This window comes from Oncorhynchus mykiss, chromosome 5, assembly GCF_013265735.2.
Source record: "Oncorhynchus mykiss isolate Arlee chromosome 5, USDA_OmykA_1.1, whole genome shotgun sequence".
NCBI classification, from domain to species: Eukaryota; Metazoa; Chordata; class Actinopteri; order Salmoniformes; family Salmonidae; genus Oncorhynchus; species Oncorhynchus mykiss.
This window is the reverse complement of record NC_048569.1, coordinates 52,146,527-52,170,405: the sequence shown is the minus strand read 5'-3', so window position 1 is coordinate 52,170,405 and position 23,879 is coordinate 52,146,527. Positions and strand designations below refer to the sequence as shown.

At 41.1% G+C, this 23,879-nt stretch overlaps 1 protein-coding gene across 3 annotated transcripts; it reads right to left on the bottom strand.

Moving 5' to 3' along the window:
- Positions 1 to 1,844: 1,844 nt before the first annotated feature.
- LOC110524014 (guanine nucleotide-binding protein subunit beta-4) lies at positions 1,845 to 23,242 on the bottom strand. 3 transcript variants are annotated; one of them, XM_036977773.1, is made up of 11 exons: positions 23,068 to 23,242; positions 17,894 to 17,991; positions 12,077 to 12,210; positions 11,731 to 11,769; positions 11,053 to 11,159; positions 9,623 to 9,686; positions 8,984 to 9,146; positions 8,433 to 8,499; positions 6,571 to 6,772; positions 3,510 to 3,726; positions 1,845 to 3,242 (listed from the first exon to the last, which is right to left on the bottom strand). In XM_036977773.1, exons 3-11 carry the CDS (start codon positions 12,131 to 12,133, stop codon positions 3,136 to 3,138), a joined length of 1,023 nt encoding a protein of 340 aa, XP_036833668.1. In that variant the 5' UTR covers positions 12,134 to 12,210; positions 17,894 to 17,991; positions 23,068 to 23,242; the 3' UTR covers positions 1,845 to 3,135. The 3 variants fall into 3 exon arrangements, with proteins under 3 accessions (XP_036833668.1, XP_036833669.1, XP_036833667.1); XM_036977774.1 differs by lacking the exon at positions 17,894 to 17,991; XM_036977772.1 differs by lacking the exon at positions 23,068 to 23,242 and having other exon boundaries at positions 17,894 to 18,138.
- Positions 23,243 to 23,879: the final 637 nt, after the last annotated feature.

The window sequence follows — 23,879 nt, the reverse complement described above, 5'->3', positions numbered from 1 at the left end:
CCACACAGATCAGTGAGAATTTCAACACTGATATGGAATACATTTTACATCCAAGTCAGCTCAAGGATGTGTTTTGTGTTTTTGGGGCTTAATAAACCGCCAGCCATTTCTTTTACATTTATTCTCAAATTAATTAATGCAAAGCCAGGTAAAACAGCTAAAAACGTACAACCAAATAAACGGCTACTATAAATCACTAAATGATCAAAGGGTTTTCTTTGTAATCAATAAATACAACAAATTGTACGACAGAAAGCAGAATTGTATAAAATAATGTACAGCACTTTCGAGAAGCTATTGGAAGATGCATGCTGTTTGCAGGTCTTCGGTTGTGGTCATCTGTAAGCTTGGCTTTTAGTGTTTACTCTAGTACTGACAAGTCTCTGTGCTTCACAATTGCTTGATTTCAGCAAATCATTTGACTTTGTTATAGCAGGTTATTGCTGCCTGCCTCATTCTTTACCCAGTGCCAATATTTGAAAAGGAGACAATTATCTTTTAAAGTAACTGTCCAGTGTTTCCAGATTTCTATGAAATATGACCTATAATCACTTATTTTATTGTATGTTAAAAAGCAGCTTTTCTGTGTTGGAATGGTGTGGGCATACCCCAACAACAGAACTGTGTGGGCATTGACCGATCATTAAAAAGATTAGCCCGCTGATTGGCCAGCTCATCCTCTATGAGGAAATTATTATTATTATTATTTTTAAAGTGTTTTGTCCCCAAGTTAAGCTTTGGCCACAAATACGAGTATAGGATGAGTCGACAGAAGTTGACAGAATATTAACTTTTAAAAATAAGATTTTCACTGGACAATTACTTTCACATTCTCTTGGGCCCACTTGAAATAGTGGAGCCTCATTAGGCGACTAAGGGATAAAGGTCAAGTGAACTGCCTACAGGTGGAGATAAAAAGCCAAAGTCTTGAACAAGCAGGCCCAACATTTGAGTTCCTGACCAGTTCCGGTCAATGTTGGCAATGGGATTGGCTTCGTAGCATGTACAGTAAGGCAGAATGGAGATTTAACTGATCTCAAGCCACAGACCATTCTGATCCATTCCACATGGATCCAATCCATGTACTGTTATCTAGATATTTTAGGATGTTATGGTGTATAACTCAAAAATAGGCACCCTTATTGAAGCGTTGCCTCCCAACCAAAGTTATCTTGCGAGGAAAACGGAAAATGACTGATGCACAAACTAACAAAGTATTGTGAGAGATACTCCCTTTCCTCTATTGATGAGTATGTTGCATGTGCTCTTTGCTTACATTTGGACTACAGTTTGTTGTGTATTATCTAGCTCTCTACCAAGTGTACTTTCTTTGCTAGCAGTTTTAAGTATTTAAAACTGTTCATAACATTTGTTTTGGTGAGAAGAAACGTTACGTGTTAAATACAGACAATTTTTTTTTCAAGCATTTCTTTTTTTACAGGCTCGTGGTGGCACTAGTGTGATTTTGAGTGGCTGACGAGATTTCTGAACCAAGAGCGTTACATTCCACACTCAACTAAACCACCCTATTGATGGTCATCAAGAATTTTTTTTAAATCCCTAGAATTGAAGAGGACATAGCAAAAAGCTATTACAGGCATCTTCCCTCATGTCCACTCATAGGGAAGGAATTACGAGAGTCACTCACTGCTCATATAGTGAGCAGTCTTTCCTTTTCACATCTTTTCACAATGCTTCTACTGACCAGCCTATGGTAGAGATTGTATAGACTGCCAGCATTTCTGGTTCTCAGTACTTATTTAGTCTTACGATACAGGCTTGAGCTAGCTCCAGGATCACATTCCTAGTAACCCCCCCCCCCCCCCCCCCCCCCCCCCTGTCAGTTTGGGGCCCTACGTTTCAGACCTTTTGGTCCTAGGTTTCAGACCGGCCCCCGTCTCCATCCGCAGTGGAGACGTAAAGGCTTTGGGGTATATGCAGTAAAGTCTCTATTAGTGAATGATCGCAACATATTTATTCCATATCACACTGTTGTTGATTTGCAAGGCGTGGGAGTGATGTTATACTATTCGCCATACAACAGCGGTTTTGAACACAGCCCGAGACCCCTGCGAGTCTCTCTAGGCTGTCGTTTCACGCTGTTTGAGTTTGTTAGAGGGGCTTAGCGAGACTGCGCCTCCAAACAACTACGGGAGCTGTGTATCAATACCTAGTTAAACCAGTTTCTAGAAAAGGGATTGGGCTAAAACGCCGCCAAGACTAAAACCTAACCTTTGTAGTCTAGAAGCTGTCTCTACAAACGACCACAACGGCTCTGTTTAGAAAAGAAAGCCATGTTTGTTTAGAGGAATGCCAACAGATCACAACTCCTATCGTTACCGCAATCATCAACATATGAATATACAGTATTATAGTTATAGAACGTGTGTATACCTTTGCCGGTAGACCATCACACGCACATACACACACTCACACACACATGCATACTGACATGTACATTATGTTGTACATGGGGCAAGTGACAAAATCGGAATTGTGTTATCGTGTAGTACTGTGAATATTATATACATTAAACAAGTAAAACATAAGGCAAAAAAAACTAAACAAAACAAAAAAAACTCAAGGGTGGGAAATAAACTACAAAAGTATATACATACACATTATATGTGGATATATGATGCATATATACACACATAATGCTATACATATATACTGTATTTATATATACATTTACATACACAGACTGTCCTCTAATTTGGCGGTAACCATGGTAACATGCGCTCTATTCCCCCTGTCTGAAAAGAAGAGGGGATGCCAGGTTTTTTTTTTTTTTTTTTTTTGCAAATGTTTTAAAATCTCGTCTCATCATTTATTTTTTATTGGACTAACTGTACGTACTTGAAAACCTCTGTGTAATAGGTGGGTAAAAAAACGTCACTTGGAAAGGTAGAAAGAGTTGTTACTTTCCCACAGCGGCGCTGGCTGTGGCTTGGAGGGTGGTTGGGTGAGGGGATGAGTTGGACAGGGGGGACTTTGCCTGTGTTGTGGAGTTGGTGGTGGGTTGGTGGGGAGGGGAGAAGACACAGTGTTCACCCTCAAGTCCAGCCCTGTGGTGTGGGTGGGTGGGTTGGTGGAGGGGGGGATAGAGGAGGAGGTGGAGGTGATGTGGAGGGTTTAGTTCCAGATTCGGAGGAAACTGTCCCATGAGCCCGTAGCTACGGCCATGCCATCGTCTGTCACGCCTAAACAGCTCACCCTGTTGTCGTGACCGGCCAGGACACCTAGAAAGAGAGAGGGAAAGAAACAATTTAAGGGTGATTAGGAGGCATTGTGAGTCATAGTACAGACAGTGTTTCACCAACTACTGTATGTACTGACTGTAAGTTGCTGTCCGTAAGTGTGACTGCCAAAAGAGTGCCTAGCACAAAAATCTGCATTATGTCCCTTCCTCTAACCTCAAGGGAGGTAACAAGAAAAGGTTGCATTTATTTTATTTTTTAAAGGGATTGGAATCCGTGCACTAGCTCCCTCAGCTCCCCCCACTGTACCTGCACGCTCGGCCTTGAGGGTGTCCCACACATTGCAGTTGAAGTCGTCGTAGCCAGCCAGCAGCAGGCGGCCACTCTTGGAGAAGGCCACCGAGGTGATGCCGCAGATGATGTTGTCGTGCGAGTACATCATTAGCTCTTGGTCAGCACGCAGGTCGAACAGTCGACAGGTGGCGTCGTCCGAGCCCGTGGTAAAGGCGTTGCCGTTGGGGAAGAACTGCACCACAGAGACAGAGAGAATGGGTTAGGTATATTGAATTAAGTTATTTTTGTTATAGTGTATTGTGTCATACTCACTGTTTAATCTAATGTCTATGACATGATGTTTTGTAATAATTTGTGTTACTGTATCAGTCATATTCTATGGTGTTCCTTTTTAAAGGCGTCAGTCAGCATGCTCTAGCTCAGCTGGCGCCAAGCGAACTCGGCTAGCCGAAACAAACAAGCGTGCTGGCATACTCCCTTAAAAGACCTTTGCTTGAAAAATGACAAAAAAGCGGCAATAGCACTGTTTGTCCACACCGTAGTCAGTATACACTTCCTCAAAATAGTCAGAATTAATTTAAGATAACTCAAGAAATCTGTCATTAATTTTGACGTTTTTGCCGAAGAGGTGTTAGTCACGCAATTTTACATCTAACTAAGATTGTTGGTGCAGTATTTTACAATGAAAAAATGTACATTAAAACGAGTCGTCTCTCGTTGAATGACAACAAAGACTTTATTGAAGAATCCCTACTGTTGACCAATCACCGCCGAAGACGTCGGCTCCAAACATCGGCTTGCATCCAGAATAAATGCTGTGTGCCCGAAAAGTCGAAACGAAAACGTCACAAAATGTCATCATAATATATGCACGAACTCTACCGAACTGTTTCGGCTGGGAAGCATGCCGTAACACGACAGGGTCGAGCGAGTAGAGATACCCCAAACAGTAAATATACACTGAGTGTACAAAACATTAAGAACACATGCTCTTTCCATGACATAAGACTGACCAGGTGAAAGCTATAATCCCTTATTGATGTCACTTGTTAATTCCACTTCAATCAGTGTAGATGAAAGGGAAGAGACAGGTTAAAGAAGGATTTTTAAACCAATTGAGAAATGGATTGTACAGTGCCTTCGGAATTATTCAGACCCCTTGACTTTTTCCACATTTTGTTACGTGGATTTTAAAATAGATTTTATTTTTTTAAGAAAAAGGAAATACTCAGCAATCTACACACAATACCCCATAATGACAAAGCAAAAACAGGTTTAGAAAAAAACTGAAATACCTTAATAACATAAGTATTCAGCCCCTTTGCTATCAGACTCGAAATTGAGTTCAGGTGCATCCTATTTCCATTGAGTCCACCTGTGGTAAATTAAATTGACTGGATATGATTTGGAAAGGCACACACCAGTCTATATAAGGTCCCACAGTTGACAGTGTATGTCAGAGCAAAAACCAAGCCATGAGGTCAAAGGAATTGTCCGTAGAGCTCCGAGACAGGATTGTGTCGAGGCACAGATCTGGGGAAGGATACCAAAACATTTCTGCACCTTTGAAGGCCCCCAAGAACATTGTGGCCTCCATCATTCTTAAATGGAAGAAGTTTGGAACCACCAAGACTCTCCCTAGAGCTGGCCGCCCGGCCAAACTGAGCAATCTGGGGAGAAGGGCCTTGGTCAGGGAGGTGAACAAGAACCTGATGGTCACTCTGACAGAAATCTAAAGTTCCTCTGTGGAGATGGAAGAACCTTCCAGAAGGACAACCATCTCTGCAGCACTCCACCAATCCGACCTTTATGGACAGACGAAACCCACTCCTCAATAAAAGGCACATGACAACCCGCTTGGAGTTTGCCAAAAGGCATCTTAAGGACTCTCAGACCATGAGAAACAAGATTCTCTGGTCTGATGAAACCAAGATTAAACTCTTTGACCTGAATACCAATCGTCATGTCTAGAGGAAACCTGGCACCATCTACGGTGAAGCATGGTGGTGCCAGCATCATGTTGTGGGGATGTTTTTCCGCGGCATGGACACGGAGACTAGTCAGGATCGAGACAAAGATGAATGGAGCAAAGTACAGCGAGATCCTTAATGAAAACCTGCTCCAGAGTGCTCAAGACCTCAGACTGTGGCGAAGGTTCACCTTCCAACAGGACAACGAGCCTAAGCACACAGCCAAGACAACACAGGAGTGGCTTCGGGACAAGTCTCTAAATGTCCTTCAGTAGCCCAGCCAGAGCCCGGACTTGAACCCAATCAAACATCTCTAGAGTGACCTAGAAATAGCTGTGTAGCAAAGCTCCCCATCCAACCTGACAGAGTTTGAGAGGATCTGCAGAAAAGAATGGGAGAAACTCCCCAAATTCAGGTGTGCCAAACTTGTAGCTTCATACCCAAGAAGACTCGACGCTGTAATGGCTGCCAAAGGTGCTTCAACAAAGGGTCTGAATACTTATGTAAATGTCATTTCATTTTTTTTTAATGTTTATTAGCAAAATATTAGAAAAACCTGTTTTTGCTTTGTCATTATGGGGTATTGTGTGTAGATTGATGAGGGAAAAAATTGTTTTAATCAATTTTAAAATAAGGCTGTAACGTAAAAACAAATTGTGGAAATAGTGTCTGAACACTTTCTGAAGGCACTGTAGCGGTATGGTAGTAGGTCTCAGGCACACCGGTTTGTGTCAAGCTGCAACATTGCTAGATTTTTCACCCTGAACAGTTTCCCGTGTGTATCAAGAATGGTCCACTACCCAAAGAACATCCAGCCAACTGTGGGAAGCATTGGAGTCAACATGGGCCAGCATCCCTGTGGAATGCTTTCGACACCTTGTAGAGTCCATACCACCAACGAATTGAGGCTCAGTTTCTCTTTTCAGGATTAACATGACATAGTCAGACAAATCTGTGTCAAATTCTTGCAGTATTAGCAAAGAAACTGAATATCTAGTTTGGTAACCGGTCTGGTAACAGATGTTTGTCTGCTTTACAGTACCGTCCTACAATGTAAGGTTCTTCATAACAAAACGATACATATATTTCCTGTGCCTCCTACTCACGCAGACGGCGTTGATGTCGGACACGTGACCAGTGAAGGACTGCCTGCACATGCCGTCCCGGACATCCCACAGCTTGGAGGACGCGTCACAGGCCCCCGACACAAAGGTCTTGAAGTCAGGGCTGAGGGACAGGCTCATCACGTCCCCCGTGTGGCCCGTGAAACTGGTGGCCATCTGGCCAGTCTCGATGTCCCACAAAGCGCTGAGAGCAAGAGTGGGGGGGATGGGAGGAGGTATGAGTGTACAATGGAAATGTTAAGACTTGAAATGAATTGATGATGAATGGGGAGGTGCACTGGGTTCTCCTCTCTCTCTGTGTGTGTGTGTCAGTGTAGTCTGTAGGGTGGAGCGATGTCAACCTTTGTCCTATCGTGATTATGTAACCCATAAATCATTGTGATATACGATGCTATCGCCCCATATTGGCCAACCCAATTTGATTGAGGTTTTTTTATTGAAAATAAGTTGGGCTATAGAGTGAAATCGAATGTGACTGGACGGGTCACAACAATATCCTGGGCAGAGGCTAAGTGCAGGCAAATCTTGTCCTAATATTCCTTTCTGGTGGAGGAGCTTCAGCATGGAGCAGGTTTGTGTGTGTCTGTTTGGAGCTCTGGGATGGAGCCGTGATTCTCTGAGGAATGGGCTGTCTTAACGCAGTGACGTCATTGGCTGGATAGAAACAGTCTACAGTCCTCAAAACTGGATAATAATTGCTTTATTTTGCCTCGTAAAATAATAGAAAAATAAATAATATTGTTTGTTCTATCTATCATACAATCTATCATAAATGCCTAGGCTTAGGCTATAGACTTTCATTCTTGAAAGCCACAACTTTAGGACAACATCTTCGTAGGCTAGAATATTTGGGAATTAAACCGCTGCTCATAACTTGAATTGGCCTTAAAGCTTTTATGATAGGCCAGTAAGAGGAATGAGGATAAGTTATTGGCCATTTGGTTTTTTAATCTCGTTTGGAGGGATTTTCCCGGCCCATATGGATAATTTCTTTCTTAATAAACTCAAACTTGATTAAACTTGTCCTTAAATTTTTCTATAGGCTATTGATATTGTTTGTTCTCTCTCATTATTAGTCCCCTGGCTACCTTGTGTTTTTAGGCTCAAATTACGTTTTGAGACGGAATGCCGTTACATTCATTGTTTTATCGGGAGAAAGCCATGCATAAAATGATGAAGCGTAGCCTATCGAATGGAGAGAGAAGGGAATATAGGCTACGTTCTTTTAAAACAGCTAAACACAAGATAGTTAATAAGGATTGTCTTATTTAAAAAAAATGTTTTTTAAATGAATAGGTTCAGGCTATAGACTAAAAGCCAATGCATCCGACAGAGAGAGAGAGCGAGAGAATATTGGACCTTTTGTACTGTTTTGGTGGAATTCTCTGCTCTGTTTACCCTACATTCCTCCCTTGCATTCTGTATACAACATATTTATTGAAATAGGTTATAGCAAATAGGAATAAGCAAATTACTTGGAATGTCACTTGTGTGCTGCCCTGCTGTGTGCTGGAGACTCCCGTTCTTTACTGCGGGGCAACCAGTCAAGTTCAAATAGGCTAAAGCATTGTCGGTCACATCACGATGCCGTTACCATTGACGATGGATGTCAATCATCGTCAATAGAAGATGCTATCGTATTATCATAACCCTAATAGTCTGTGTGAGTAGTATTCACGGGAGCTGGCGTAGAGAGGGCTTTTGTAGCACCAGAAACCAGAACAAAACCAAGACAAAGCCTTATAAGAGCGGTGGATGCAAAGCTATTGGACAAAGGATATCATCTAGACACAAGTTGTGTTCCCCAAATAAGTGTTCCTCCCACACTAGATCAACAAACTCACCAGGTGGTGTCCCCGGAACTAGTCACAATCTGGTTGTCGTCCAGGAAACGACAGCAAGACAAATAGCCTGAAAAATAAAGGATGAAAATAACCATGCAGGCTTAATCCACACGATTCACATCAATACCATAACAAGCCATCACTGTGGTCTTCAGTGCATCCACTGCCCTTGTTCACCCCACATATTTGACAGTAGTGGACAGGTGTAAACAATATGGAGAAGAACTAGTCTCACCCGTATTCATAAACTATCTCAGAGTAGGACTGCTGATCTAATATTGTTTTTTCCTTTTAGATCATAATGAATAAGATTATATTAATTATGGGTGTAACTGATCCTAGACCAGCACTCCTACTCCGAGATGCTTTATGAAACGGGCCAAGATCTGCAGGGGATATTGAATAAGGGCAGAGGTGAGAAATGCTTTTGGAATTAAAAAAGGTTATCTGGGTTTAAACCACTCCAAAAAGTTGATGAGGTGAAATTGTGCTATTTCCTTTCTAAAATTGAGGGATTCCGCCTCTTAAAAAGAGCCTTCTCCAGTGTGTACCTGTGTGTCCGGGCAGCTCGCGGGTGACACGCACGTTGCCCTCACGGGTCTTCAGGCTGTAGATGGAGCAGATGTTGTCCAGGCCTCCGCACGCCACATAGTTCCCAGAGGGCGCGTATGCACAGGTCATCACCCAGGAGGAGCGCAGCGGGATGGCATGCATCTACGGAATACACACACACGATCAACGTCTGTTACCTCCAGGGTTGCAATCAAAAATTCATAAGCGTTAAGACTTGAAAGGAAGGACCAAATCCTAACTTGAGATCTGAACGCATAACCTGTAACCTGATCTGCAAGTTACGCGTGCAGATCTTATGTTAGGAACCTTTCTGAAGTGAATTGACATTCAATTTGGGAATAGAAATATCCTGGTAGAAAATAGGAGGAAATTATTTTCAGGCGAATTCACTTCCTAATATAACCTAAATGGTAATTGAATTGACCCCAAACGTGCCTTAGCTCAATCACCCAGGGGAGTGGAATGTGATGCAGTATACAGAGGAGAATCAAGGACAACGAGGATGGTACTGTTTGCTACAGTGTGAGGGGAGATATAGAGGATACTTTACAGGTGATTGTTTGTCTTTGATGTTATTTGAGAAAGGTTACACAGGTGCAGTTTAATGTAGGTCTCACCTTGTTTGTTGTGTAGCTGTCCCAAATGATCAATTTGCCATCCTGGGAGGCACTTACAAGTAACCTAGACGCCATTTAAAAAAAGAGAATGGTTTCAATATATTGAAGAGATTGACCTGTCAGCACAGCACACTGGCATATATTCACAGGAACAAAAAAGCAATGAAACTAGTTAGAGCATACCTAATGCATGCATAACTAATGTAGCCAGAAAAGCTGCTGCTTCCAAAGCAGTTTAAATGTGGTGTGAACTCCAGAGCCCTCTCCCTCTTTCTCTCCCTCCCTCCCTCCTTCCCTCCGGTGGGACACCCCACATGCCAGGATCGCAGTGTGAACCGTCCAGGATAGCGACCACTTTGGATGAGCCATTTCATGTAATATTCATGGGCTCAGTCATCTGAAAGGCTCTACAGTCGAGAGGGGGGCAGGGAGAGACAGAGGGAGATAGAACGAGAGAAGGATAGAGGAGGGGATGGAGAGCAAGAGAAAAGTGGAGAGAGAGGGGGGGAAACAATAGAGAGAAAGAGGGAGGAAGAATAGAGAGGGGAGGTGATAGAGAGAATGAAGGAAAGAAAGAGAGAGGGAGAAAGATAAACAGAGAGCCTGCCCCACCCCCCATCCCCCTGCCACCAACTGCTTGTGTTTCCGTCTCTCCAGTGATAGGAAGCGGGTTGGCACCCATCTGTAGCGAGCCAAGCACACAATAAAGGGAGAGCTGTGCCGCTGAAATGTCAACTGCTGTATATAAAATAAACACAGGCTGTTTGTCCTCCAGGTGGTTCACCCAGAGTGCAGACGCACACTCAGAAGTATTTGGGAGCAGTAAGAATGAGCTGGTAAGCATACATACTTGTAGTCCCATGGCTCACATATAAATCGAGCCTCAATTGGAAATCAGTCGGTCCAACTGTACTAGTGTGACTGGCAACAGTACACTGACTGGTAAAAATGTGCCACTGCTCTATGTGCCGTAGTATTGAACTAGCAGTCTATGGACTTTTTTTTGTAATTAAAATGTTAATGGCTTTGGTTTGGAACAAAGTTTCTGTCCAAAACCCACAGGACACAAGCAGCCAGTGCTTAAGACTATGGAGGTTTAGTAGTAGTAGTAGTAGTAGTAGTAGTTGTGTAGTTTTGAAGCAGTAGTGGTAGTAGTAGTAGTATATTAGTAGGATAGTAGCAGTAGTAGTACTAGTAGTAGTGGTACTAACTAGTAGTAGTACTAATAATAATAATACATTTCATTTGTATAGTACTTTTCATTAGAGTTACCTCATAGGACTTATGCAACAATAAAAAGACAATAAAATATAATTTAGAATCAAGGGGGTAAAGTAACAACAGCAAAAGTAGAAGTATATTAGCAGTAGAAGCATAGTAGCAGTAGAAGTATTGCAGTAGTAGTAGTAGTAGCAGTAGTATTGTCAGACCTGGAGTCGGTGCCCCAGTGCATTGCATAGATCTTGGCGAGGTGGCCCCTGAGAGTGCGTCGCGTTCTCATCTGTATCCGGCCCACTGAGTCCAGACCAGCTGTGATCTACCAATACGCCAGGTCCAAAGGAAACAACATCATTCATAAACTTCACACTAGTCCAAATATGTACATGTGAGTTTCATAGACTAATTGCTAGGCTATTTGCTTTATACCTACAGTGCATTCGGAAACTATTCAGACCCCTCAACTTTGTTCACATTTTGTTACGTTACAGCCTTATTCTAAAATGAATTACATTGTTTTTTCCCCTAATCAATCTACACACAATGCCCCATAATGACAAAGCAAAAAAATTAAATTTATCAGCCTTGAGATGTTTCTACAATTTGATTGGACATACATGGTACGCCCTGATACATGGTACATGGTAAGACTACAAAGACCTTGGGATTTCAGGTGGTCAAAAGAGGATCAAATTCAAGTGTAACAAAAAAAAAAACCTGCTCACTGGTTGTGATTGGAAAGAGCCTAAGGGGGGTCCTGTTTATTTAGACAAAGGTAAATGTTTGGCTGTATTTTATATCAAGCACACATGATAGCTTGATCCAAGCTATAACCGGCATTTAAATGTATTGTAAGTAAATGTGTAATCTTAATTTGTTGAATCCCTTACCTGCGAAAGAGTGGAGTCACTACAGGCTTTCCTAGCATCCTGTAACACAACAGCAACATGGCAATGTTCAGAGTTTGCGAGAGACAGAAAGAGTATATTGCAGAAAGTGGTCTAGTGTTAATATTATAATATGATTTAAATGGCTGATTGAAAATGCCAAGCAATACTATCAAATGATCACCTGAAACTTTACTGTTCAGATTTCTTGAGTCAAGGATTCAATACACACACACACACACACACACACACACACACACACACACACACACACACACACACACACACACACACACACACACACACACACACACACACACACACACTCAAACACACACACGCCCCATACCCGGATTTGATTGCGTAGTTGCTCCGCTTCCTGCCGTAACTGTTCCAGCTCGCTCATTGTCCCTCTGTGATGTGTTCAGGCCACGCTCCACTTGGAAAACTGGGTTTGTAAAAATCACACAGACCAGCTGACACCTGAAAAACACAGACAGATAGATAGACAGTCAGTCAGACGGACAGACACACTTTCAGAGGAGCACTTCCCTAGGCTGTAACAAACACGGACATCCTGCGGATGGGGCTGCTTTAGCCTGAATTGTGGGGCGCCGGCCTGTGCCCAGACACAGGCACCAATCACCTCCAGTCTGGTTCAAAAGGCCATTTAAATGCACAAGGCTCTGAGTCGCTGACCTTTTCAATTCAATCAACCGGGTGTTTTGCATTGTGCTGTTTTAGCTCCCTGTCCTGCAATTGATTCTGTTTGAATATAATTTGACGTGCAAAGGAGGGGTGTAACTGTACTGTAGCTCTATTGAGTGGATTGCGTTTATACACACACCCACGCTCGCACGCACACATACTGTACATACACACACTGGGCTGTGTGTGTGTCGCCACATCCTTTACCTAGGGGATTCTGAATGTGGGTCACGAGGCACTTACACACTCTCCAGAAATTTTTGGAGCGCTGGGCCCCCCTCATTTTCCAGGACATTTTGCAGCCTGCTGTCCAGAATTACAGCCCTGGGTTAATGTTTTAGTTCCATTTCTATAATTAGCAGCTAGGGCAGCATGCCTGTAAGATGTATTTTTTTTGTTCCACATTGGAAAACAAATAACGTTCATGATGTAGTAAAAAAAAAAGATTTGCTACACATTTAATAGTGCTCGTCAAAGCATTCATAGCAGGTGGTATTTCTGTTTATTGAATGCCCATGGGTGTATGATGCTTTATGAAATAAGGTTAACAAATAAGTGTTAAATAAGCATTAATAACCAAGCGTCAATGGCCTTTTCGCTAATAACCATGTTAAACCATGTTCTGCACTATGCAGAAATCGCTCCACTATTTCCTGGTAGCTAAAATTTGAATAGTTTGCCTAATTCCAGTTTATGTGACACAACAAGCAAGTATAGTGTAGAGAATCATTGTTTCATCTAAACCACTGTGAAATATATTTTTCATAACCAAAAATATTGTATTTTCAGCTGTTTGAAGCTGGTGTACAAAACCGAAATGAACAGACGGAAAAACTAAACTTAAAAACTAAACTTAAGAACGGGAAGCACAGAAATTGCGCACATAGAACAGATTTACCACTTCTTAAGACTTCTTAGAATGACAGATCTAACACACATTTCTATGTGAATTTGGTCAGGTTGCCCAGTTTTAAATAATCTTAATTTACATAACAGCATACTCCTTCCATATAGCCTACATAATGCACATGCACTTGAATGCTATTTTACAACTTCATTCAAAATCGACATTATTTAGGGCTTAGGTCAAGACTGTTTGCCATTTTTTCTGACTGCAGAATTACAAAAAATGTACGTCTGCATGCTTTTGGCGTCAGGTAGGAAGCGCACTGACAAAAATAAGACAGTGGAGAAAGAAAGACTTTTGCCTGGGAATTACGTTTCCTTCATGACACCTGCTGACGCAAGCCACCTGCAGAGCCCCTGACGTCAGTTTACCAGTGAAATGCTGCTGCTGGTGCCTTAATGCAATCTGATCCTTGAATAAATAATCCACTAGCTCATTTCCCCCCAACATCTGACACGCCCTAATTTCGGACACTCTCTAGCGGCTGGAGGATTAAATCACTTTGAGCTCAACAGTTAAATGGCCGGGAAAATAACGGTACGTTTTGCTACTAAAGACACCCTTCTAGCTAGCTGACCACCAATTTCATTGCAGCGTATGTATAGTTAAGTTAGGTTTTGAGAGTCTTCAAATAAGTCATATATATATATATATATATATATATATATATATATATATATATATATATGCACATTTTGTGGGACACGCTGTATATTGTAAAATTCGACTGCGCGACAGACTACACAATTTAATAACCAATTTTTTACCTACATTATTCATACTCATTTATATGTTAGTATTAAACTGTCAATCTACTTTCTCAAAACATAAGATTAATCTGTAAAATAAATAATGAGACATTATTTGGTTACAACACTGAAGAAGTCTACAGGAGGGCGCACCAGGCTACGCACTGAAAAGTTGACAGGCAAGTCTTTTTTTGTTTTTTTTACTGGAAGGCTAGGCAGCTAACTTTAGTCAACTATCAAGTAAACACTTCGGATACGAGGTTGGTGTCTCTTTTAAGAACAAAATTAAACAGATATATCTTGTAATTGAACAAAATAGTAAGGTAGCCAAATAACTGCTGATAATACGGGAAGTATTTTTGTTGCTAAACCGCTTATCAAAAAGCTGATAGTAGTAGTATTTCCACTGAAATGTCAAACATGCTAATTGGTAACCCGTTAGCTAACATTTTTACGACACCAGTAATCACAAAACATGGCTTGATCACAAGATTACACTGTTAGGGGCAGCAGGTAGCCTAGTGGTTAGAGCATTGGGTTAGTAACCGGAAGGTTGCGAGGTCGAATCCCCGAGCTGACGAGGTAAAACTCGTTCTGCCCCTGAACAACAAACACTGCCATCGTTGAAAATAAGAATAAATCAAATAAATAAACTGTTGAAGGTAATATATTTCTTAAACACTGTTGAATATAACAATAATCCGTGGGTCCTATGCTATACACTAGTGTACATGTCTCACTGGCCAACATAAAAGCTCATTTAATTTAAACTATTAGGCAGAAGACTATGCACAAAAGCTTAATTAAACCTGTTTGCGCATATGACATGCAAATGGAAAACAACAATCCTCAATAGGTAAGTACTACATTTCTACAACAACAGACTTTAAAAGTCGGCCCTAATGGTTCAATTTGAATTGTTCTCGCATTTTGTAAACTACTCTAAAACTTCAGTTTGTGGTCAAATTATGCCCCGTTCCAGAATCGAATTGCCCATATTTAGTGGTGTGTGGGATACAGACTGGCCGAGCAGCTTTCCTCCAGTGGTGGGAGATTGGGAGGCCCAGAGAATGGCACAGAGACAGGGATGACAAAGGGGAGCTCTGCGCTGGCTCCCTATTGTTTAGTGTGTGGCAGTGCTGCTTGGCACCACCTCAGCAGGCAGGCCCTAAGACTGGCCATGGGTGGGAAGCTCTCCACTCTACCCAGTGAAGACAGCCACCGCCCGCCCGCCCTGTTCAGCACAAATGTAACCAATGCCGAGACACACACCCGCGTGCGTGCGCATAAATGCATTCACAAATCAACATGAAATACATAAATACGTGCATATGACTCTCTCTCAAACACAGACACAGACACACACTGACGCTATGTCTGCTGGGGTAAAGCAGAATTCACCTAGATGACCTCAAAGCACATAGTACTACCAGGCTGCATCTTCCCTGACATCCGCTCCATTTAAACAACGTCGCCCGAGCAGTAATAGATTTTTTATTTGTACCGTTACACTTGCACCTGAAATTAGCACACCCACTTTTAGTTACAATTTTGAAGTGTAATACTATTGGGAATATTGTGTCTGATCACAAGGCCATTAACATGACCTCTCCTGGGAAGGTCACCATGTCAGACTTGTCTGTAACCTAATCCTAGGGATTACCATGGTTTCATATTTGTGTAATGTATCCAGCTTCATATTGAATTGATTTGATATTGATATTGATTGATCAATTGATCAATCAATTGATATTGATTGATTTTCCAATTAACATTGTCTCTGGTGAATAGGTATTGCTGGCTGAATAGGAATCATTAACGTGTAATGCATGGGTTTGGTCTGATATGTGTGTGATTTCATGTTAAAACCCCTGCAATAGGCTAAAGCCATGTTTGTTATTGTTAATGTTTGGAGTGGTAGATGTTGGTCATATCATGCAATGAAAGTGTGATATGAGTAGGAAATGTCTTGAGAGAATTAAACAACATTGTGTGCATACACGTGTGTGTGTGTTGTGTTTGAGCGGGTGTAGGTGCACATGTTCTTGGGATGAAATCGTATGTCCATGTGTATGTTCTTCTAGCTCCAATGAGGTGACACATCTCTGCAGAGAGGTGGAGGTGGCCTAAACATTGGGTGAAAGCAAAAGGAGGCAGGGCAGCCCCACCAGGTGACGACTTGTTCAGTTCACAGAACATTCAAAACATCTGGAGAATGGCGGAAATATCAGGTGACTTGACTTCCCAAATGATTTGCTGGACAAGCTGAGTATTTACATTGGTCAAGTGCAGCCATTGGGAAATACATTAAATACATTCAGTATATGACAGACGCATATGGATATCAATCATGATCTTCATATCTTCTCTAATAAATCATTTGCCACTTAGGCCTACCACAAATCCACTGTAATTGTGACCATGAAAATATTTGCCCAGTATGTTTTTTCTACAGCCTACCTGTGCACAAAGAGCTACAGTATTACTGGTCAAAGTTTGCATACTATGATAACAGCAGTTGTAATGCTGTTTACCCTTTACAACACTTCACTACAGATGTAGGATCTTAATTTGAGCCAGTTTGCTACAGCAGAAAAAGTATAAGGAAATGTGAATTATTATGTGAATTATAATTAATGGACATTTTTGGAAGGGTTGATCAATTTTCGTAAGGGAAAATAAAGTCTGAAATGTCAAAGTTAAAATTACAAACTTCAGAAGCCTTTTAAAACCTCCAATACACTACACGTTTTAAATGTCCTGCATTGCAGGCAAGTTCTCCTGCAACAGGGCGATCAAATTAAGGTCCTACATCTGTACCTCACTGATCTTGTTGGAGGACTCATTAAAGCCGTCTTGTCAGGATATTGCTTAAAACTCTATAATACTGCAGAAGTATAACAATAACTGATAGGCATACAGCTAAAACAAACACTGGGCTAGTTATAGGCTTAGACTATAACGATTAAAAAGATGGCTGTAATTTCAATGCGGATTGTGGATAATTTTAGACAGATAACGTTAGCAGATACATGAAAGTTCCAACTTTGTTACAATACTGTTACAATGTTGTTACAATATTGTTACATTGTAACAGCACCACAACACACACACACACACACACACACACACACACAGAGAGAGAGAGAACTGGAAGGTTATCTGTTCTCAGTGTTCTGACAGAATCTTGAACACGTGTTGCTTTGACAAGATTAAATATTGAGATATATTAGATTTGATATAATCTCCAAACAATATCAATGATGGTGGCATGCATTTTCAAGACTATGAAACTAAGCAATATGCGCGCCGTTACATTGGCAGCCTTGCTACAAATTGCCGCTCGAATGAAGGCAGAATGTCATCTATAATTGATTAATGTAAATAATGTAAATATATATAATACTCCCGGTATCTTGCTCTACATATCTGAATAAGGCTTCGTTATATTCGTGAATATATATTTTTATCCTATAGCCTACAGTAGGCTAGTTAATTTCCGTCCGACGGTGATTTGACAGTAAAAGGCCGCGTTTCGATAACACCGAATTTTCACCAATAAAAGCTTCACCGAGAAAAACAGCAAGCCTTGAAATAGATATAATTAGCTATTAAGATGACCACTACTCAACACGTCGCTTTTTAACGTATCAATTTCCCCCCTAATGTTTTGCAACCTCAATGCAAAACAAAGGCCGACATCACGCAGTATTGTAGGCTATAGCCTAGGGTTTACCCAAAGCAGGAAATAAAAGGCAAGAAAATGCTAAGAGATACAGCTCTCCAGAGCACACGTTATTACCTGAAACTTGATTTTTTTTTTTGGGGGGGGGGGGGATTTCCACGTCGTTCCAATCTGTGCCACAGTAGTCCGTTTTCAAATGGCATACATGGTCCCAGCTGTGAAAGAAATGTCAAGATAGCGCTATTAGTTTTCAGACAATTTAACAGATTTAAAGGGCCAGCCAGTCGCGCAACTCTGGCAGGATTAGACTGAACGTTCACCAAGCAATCTAATCACCACACCCATGAAGAAACTGGGAACATGGCAACAGCCTACACCGAGGGGTGCACTCGCAGAGATGTCGTACATGTTCATTTTACTCATTCCTAAAACACGTTTAAACGTATTCTTAAGACAATATCTTGATTTATATCAGTGATTTTTCTCCACTTAGAGAAGTGTCCCGTTTTCTTGTACAATAAGGACCAAATCAATCGTGTCGCAATATCTTTGTTTCACCCACAGGAAAATGGTATTGACTGTCAGCTCCCTCAACAAAAATAAATAACTGAGTACAGGAAACAAATTGTTACAGTGTAGGTGAACACCTATCGCGGAGGTCTGAACGATACGATATTGTTTTAAAATGTTATTCTTGGTTTAAGGAGCTTGTAACGCCGACTACATGTTTTATTCCTTTCTTCATCATGTTGTATGGTTACAGTTGTGGCTTCTGAGCCATACAGTGGATTGAGCATTGGGAAGTAGGCTAAAGTGTGCAGGAAGGGGATGACATAGTGCTTTACTATCAGGCAATTACAATGTAATTCAGTGTTTTCTAAATGTTCATAAGTGATTATCAATGCAAGTTGTTTTGAAGACTTTGTCAGTTCTGTGTGATTAGGCCTTCACTATTTTTCTCTTGATATGCAAAACATAACCAAAACATGAATTGCCATATTGAATACTATGTTCTTACAATACAAAACACTTAGTTCTTACTGTAATAGGCTAAATGTTTTGGCTTATGTAGGCAAGTACCAATTAATTATCTAGATATATTGTAGTAGTGAAATAAAATGATTATTGGGATAACCATTATACACACCTAGGGCATACTTATACAGACTACCTATAGGCCTGCACATTCATCCAATCCTGGAGATCTCTCACATTGTGCACACACTAAAAGTGCCAGTTAAAATTAGCTATATGTTTCTGGTGTTCTGAACCTGTATCATATGATTCATCATGTACGTGTTTAGTCATTTCTGATCATTCTTGATAGCACCAGGGAAAGGTGTGTCTGGTCTGGCTCCAGTGTAAAGGGGGTAAATAGTAGAATAGGATTTCTCTCCATTAGGACATGCTGAATTTTTTATGGGGCCAATGAAAGAGAACAGTGGGATAGGCTTTTCCTCATCTCTGCGAGAGCTATAATCAATGAAGGGGAGATGAAAGTTGCACAGCCCTTGGTTTCCTTTTGGAATAGCATGGGGTCAGATTAAGTCTAATTGAATTCACACAGCAGTAGATTACCTCAGTCGATCCCTTTTCCTAAATGCATTATAGGGATTAGGATTAAAATAATAGCTAGTAGAGAGTCACATGTTGTTAATTCGAGGATGTAGGCCTATGTTGCAGGGTTTGATATGCTGTGGAGGCCATTAACATAAATCAAAAAGACTGATGAAAATCACAGGATGTCATAATTTTAAATGCAACTGAATGATTTTGCCAATTCATGTCTGAAATGATGTAACATTTAACTATTCTGAGGTGTGAACATCACCACAACAAGACAGAACATAATCTATTCCTGTCAAATTTTGGCAGTGCTCTCGCAGTTTTATATCAACGTCATATATTCCAATATTAGCTGATATCTCTCGTTTCTCCGAAAAAAAGAGGTGTTAGTCACGTCCCCTGTAACACAACACAGGGCAAATTACATTTAGTTTTGTTTTGTAACCTTTTCACCTAGGTGTGGCTAAATGCAATATTCTGGCCTGGGCAGCCCTAATATTGCCGTATATAAATGTTGTTGAGACCAAACCTGGCTCACCTTGACAACTACACAATAATGTTAGTAGCTTTGTAGCCAATAATCAAATTCAGATGAATCTATGAAAAATCATAACAGATTTCTATTTCCAATAAAAGCAAGGCCATAACAATCAAGTCAGTAAACTATCAAGTAAATTAACTGAAATGCATCCCAGTGGCTTTCTTTCTTTCTTTCGGGCTTGGTGATTAGATGTGAAGGGTAAAATAGCAATGTCATTTATTATCTTAAATCACATTGGGGTTTTTTGTAATCGTTTTTGTAATCAACCCTCCAACCATCTCATAGGTGTCATCCATCCCATATTGAAAGAGTTCATTAACCAACTGAAAATCAGAGTCAGGGTGTCCAGCAAGCGGCACATCATTCTTCAATCTGATCCCTTGGTCAATTGCTTGGCAACCAAAAGGAGAGGGAGGGAGCGAATTGCACTGTAAAAATAGAACATCAATAGCTTGATGTCTGGAAAAAAAGAGATGTTGCAGAAGCTATAAATAGCCTCAGAGCTCTGGACCAGGTACCCTGTGTGTACAATATCTCTATTGTCTTCCAGCCATGACAGATAACCATTTTCACACATCCTAACCTACCGTTGCAATGGGAACTGTCTAAAACTGAGACACAGTAACACTTCGTAAAACACTTAGGAGAAAATTGAGAGATTGGGGAATTTTGCTTGCTTAAATATTGTATCTGATGAAGATGATGCATTGATATCCTTAATTAACAAATGTCCCCTTGATTGCTGAAATTATTTACATTATGGTAAAAAATGTGACTGTAATAATACAAGTGTAGGTAAAATAATTTGGCAATGCCTACTTTAATAACATACACTATAATAGCACACATAGGGTGTTACAAATTAATAGCCTGCAACAAGCAATCATACCAGATCACATAATCTCACTTTGAACTTCATTGCTACCATTTTAGGGTACATACTGTAATGCCCTTGGAGGACTGCTCCGAAACAGCCATTAACACAATATGTAGGTGCCCAAGTTGAGAGGAGATGAGAAGCACTAATGGGATATCATGCCAGAATAGCTTTTGATATGCTATTTTTATATGCGTTCCCATTTTTTTTTTCACGCCTGATGTACTCCAATGACCTACATGTAGTACTGCCAGTGTATCAAAGGCAATTAAAACGTGTGCAAACAGTAAACCCTTAAAAGGCTATATCAGGCCATCAGACATATCTCCAGGGGAGGTTGGCCGTTGCCTGGGCAACCCTCACAAATGGCAACTGACGTCAAGAAGGTAGGAGAAATACCAGGGAGAGCCAGAGTTGTATGCATAATGGATCATTGAAAAAGGCCCTCTTGAAGAGTGCTAAAGTGACTTAAAATATGCGCACCTCTCTGGTTCAGCGCCTCCCTCTCTGCCACTCTACATCTGTGGAGGAGAATAGACATTGACACATCTAGAGTTGCACATGCTTTCACTGCCTGGCATGGCCCGACCCATTGAAATGAGCCATTCGGAACAACTATTCATCAACCATCTCGCCATCTGATGAACAGACTGTAAAATAAATCCTTTAACATTTATATAATTTGTCATCCATTGTTTTGCGATGGCTGGTCTCGCCTTGTGTGCGGGCGTTGCTGATATATACACTGGTGCTCTTTTGCATATGATAGAAAATATGGGCCCTGCTCTGTATTTCTACATGTGTATGCATAAGATGATTGTATACTCACTGAAACAAAGTCTGAAAAGACAATAAGATGAACAGTAAACCTCGCTCCCTATCCTAAACGTGATAAACCCTATAACCTATTCCAACGGGACCCACTGATGCTGTAGTTTTCCAAAACAATTAATCAATCCGAATATCTTGGTGAACATAAAGCATAACTACAGGCAATACCTCTGCTCCATTGGAAGGTTAATGTCTTATCTCAGAGCTATTGTTGGCCCATAAGAGGCTGTCACAGTGGCAGCTTGCTGAAGTGTCCTCATCATTTCTGTGATAATGCCTCTCGTGCGGTGTCTGAGTCACACACTAGAGAAGCGTGACACTTATCGAAATAGTGCACCTCAGTACTATGCAGATTGAGTTGGCCAAGTATACACCAGATGTACACTGCCAGGGGATAAACACAAGCACATACACTGGAAAGTTGCTATGATGCCTTACTTGAAATGGTTCTGACATTGTGGGAGAACCTACCAGCAGTGTTTCCATATTCAAAGACCACAACCAAATTGAGGCGATGTAGCCTCTTAAACTGCATGAGTGTTTGTTTTTGTTTTTAGGGAGGAAGCTCAAGAGGAAATGGACTATGAGAAGAAGTGAGAAAAGGACAGTGTGGCAGTCCAGGGGAATCCCAATAAGACTTGCTCAAATCAGAGGTGTAATTAACAATACAAGACTTGAGCTGACCTGCAGTATATTTCCCATGAAATGACTCAGGACAAAGTCATGTCTCTGTTGAATCTCTGAAATGTTCAACAGAGACATGCTCTCCATATCTTTTTGAGAAATTAGGAAAAGGTCATTCCAGATCTGAATTGACAGTAACTGTTCTGATTCTATTAACTGTCAAGATATTTAAAAAATGAATTCCACTTGGCCCCTCTCTCTTCATCAAAAAATGATACACAAAAAAAGACTGCACCTCCCTTCACAGTCGAAACCCTGTGATACCCGATTACTAATTCATTAGTAAGTATAAGCCCGCAATTAATTTGATTTGACATTTTGGTGCACCCCAGGCTCAAGACATAAGAAAAGACCAAGCCATTACCTCAGACTTGTGTGGCAATGATGCACACACAAATGCACACACACACATACTCACACATACTCACACATACTCACACATACTCACACATACTCACACATACTCACACATACTCACACATACTCACACACACACACACACACACACACACACACACACACACACACACACACACACACACACACACACACACGCACACACACACACACACGCACGCACACACACACACACACACACACACACACACACACACACACACACACACACACACACACACACACACACACACAAACACAAACACACCTTGCTTGGAGCCACACTCACAGCTGATGTGAGTCTGTCTTGCCTACTACAAAATCTTCTCATGCCATACACACATAAGACAATATGTACAAAAACAGCATTGACAGTAAAACACATTCAGCTTTTACCTTTTTTTCAGTGCAGATAAGTGGGAGAGGAAGTAGGCGTTTTCCACATACGTCCTTAAGTACATGGACTGTAAGCAGACAGACGGTGTGTGGTTTCAGTTCTTCCTCTATGCTCAGTGACTGTGGATGTTGCAAGGAAGAGCAGTAATGTAAGAGAGAGCTGATGCATGAGGCTGAGGGCTGGATGTGTGTGTGTGTGTGTGTGTTGGCAGGCGGTGGGTGGGTGGGTGGGGGTGAGTGGTGGTGAGTGGTGGAGGGGGGCATGAGCAAAAGAGACCGTGGGTAGTATTTCTTTTTTTAAAGGGATATAACTTTATTTCTGAGGGCAGCTTGATAATGGCAATCATTAAAATACCATGCAAGTTGCACACTGCAACCGTCAGAGCTGACAGCAACCTGATTCAATTAATCACCTGGCCAAAATATGCAAATACATGATAATGGCTGCTAATAGTAGCCAAGTTACTGTTACTCATTGTGTATTTATTCCATGTGTTATTATTTTTCTATTTCTCTTTTTTTGTTTCTGCATTGTTGAGAAGGGCCGTAAGTAAGCATTTCACTGTTCGTCTACACCTGTTGTTTACAAAGTTTATGACAAATACAATGTTATTTTGATTTATAAATTAATGTCTTTGACATGCATGCGCGCACACACACAAACACAGTTAGTTGCCCTACCAATTGACAGTCAAATAATAAGGCCCATTACACTAAAACAAATGAACAAATATGGACAATTTGACTGGTCATATTTACCATACTATTCTTCAAGTCTCTAACCATTGATATATAGGGACTGAATTGTGCTC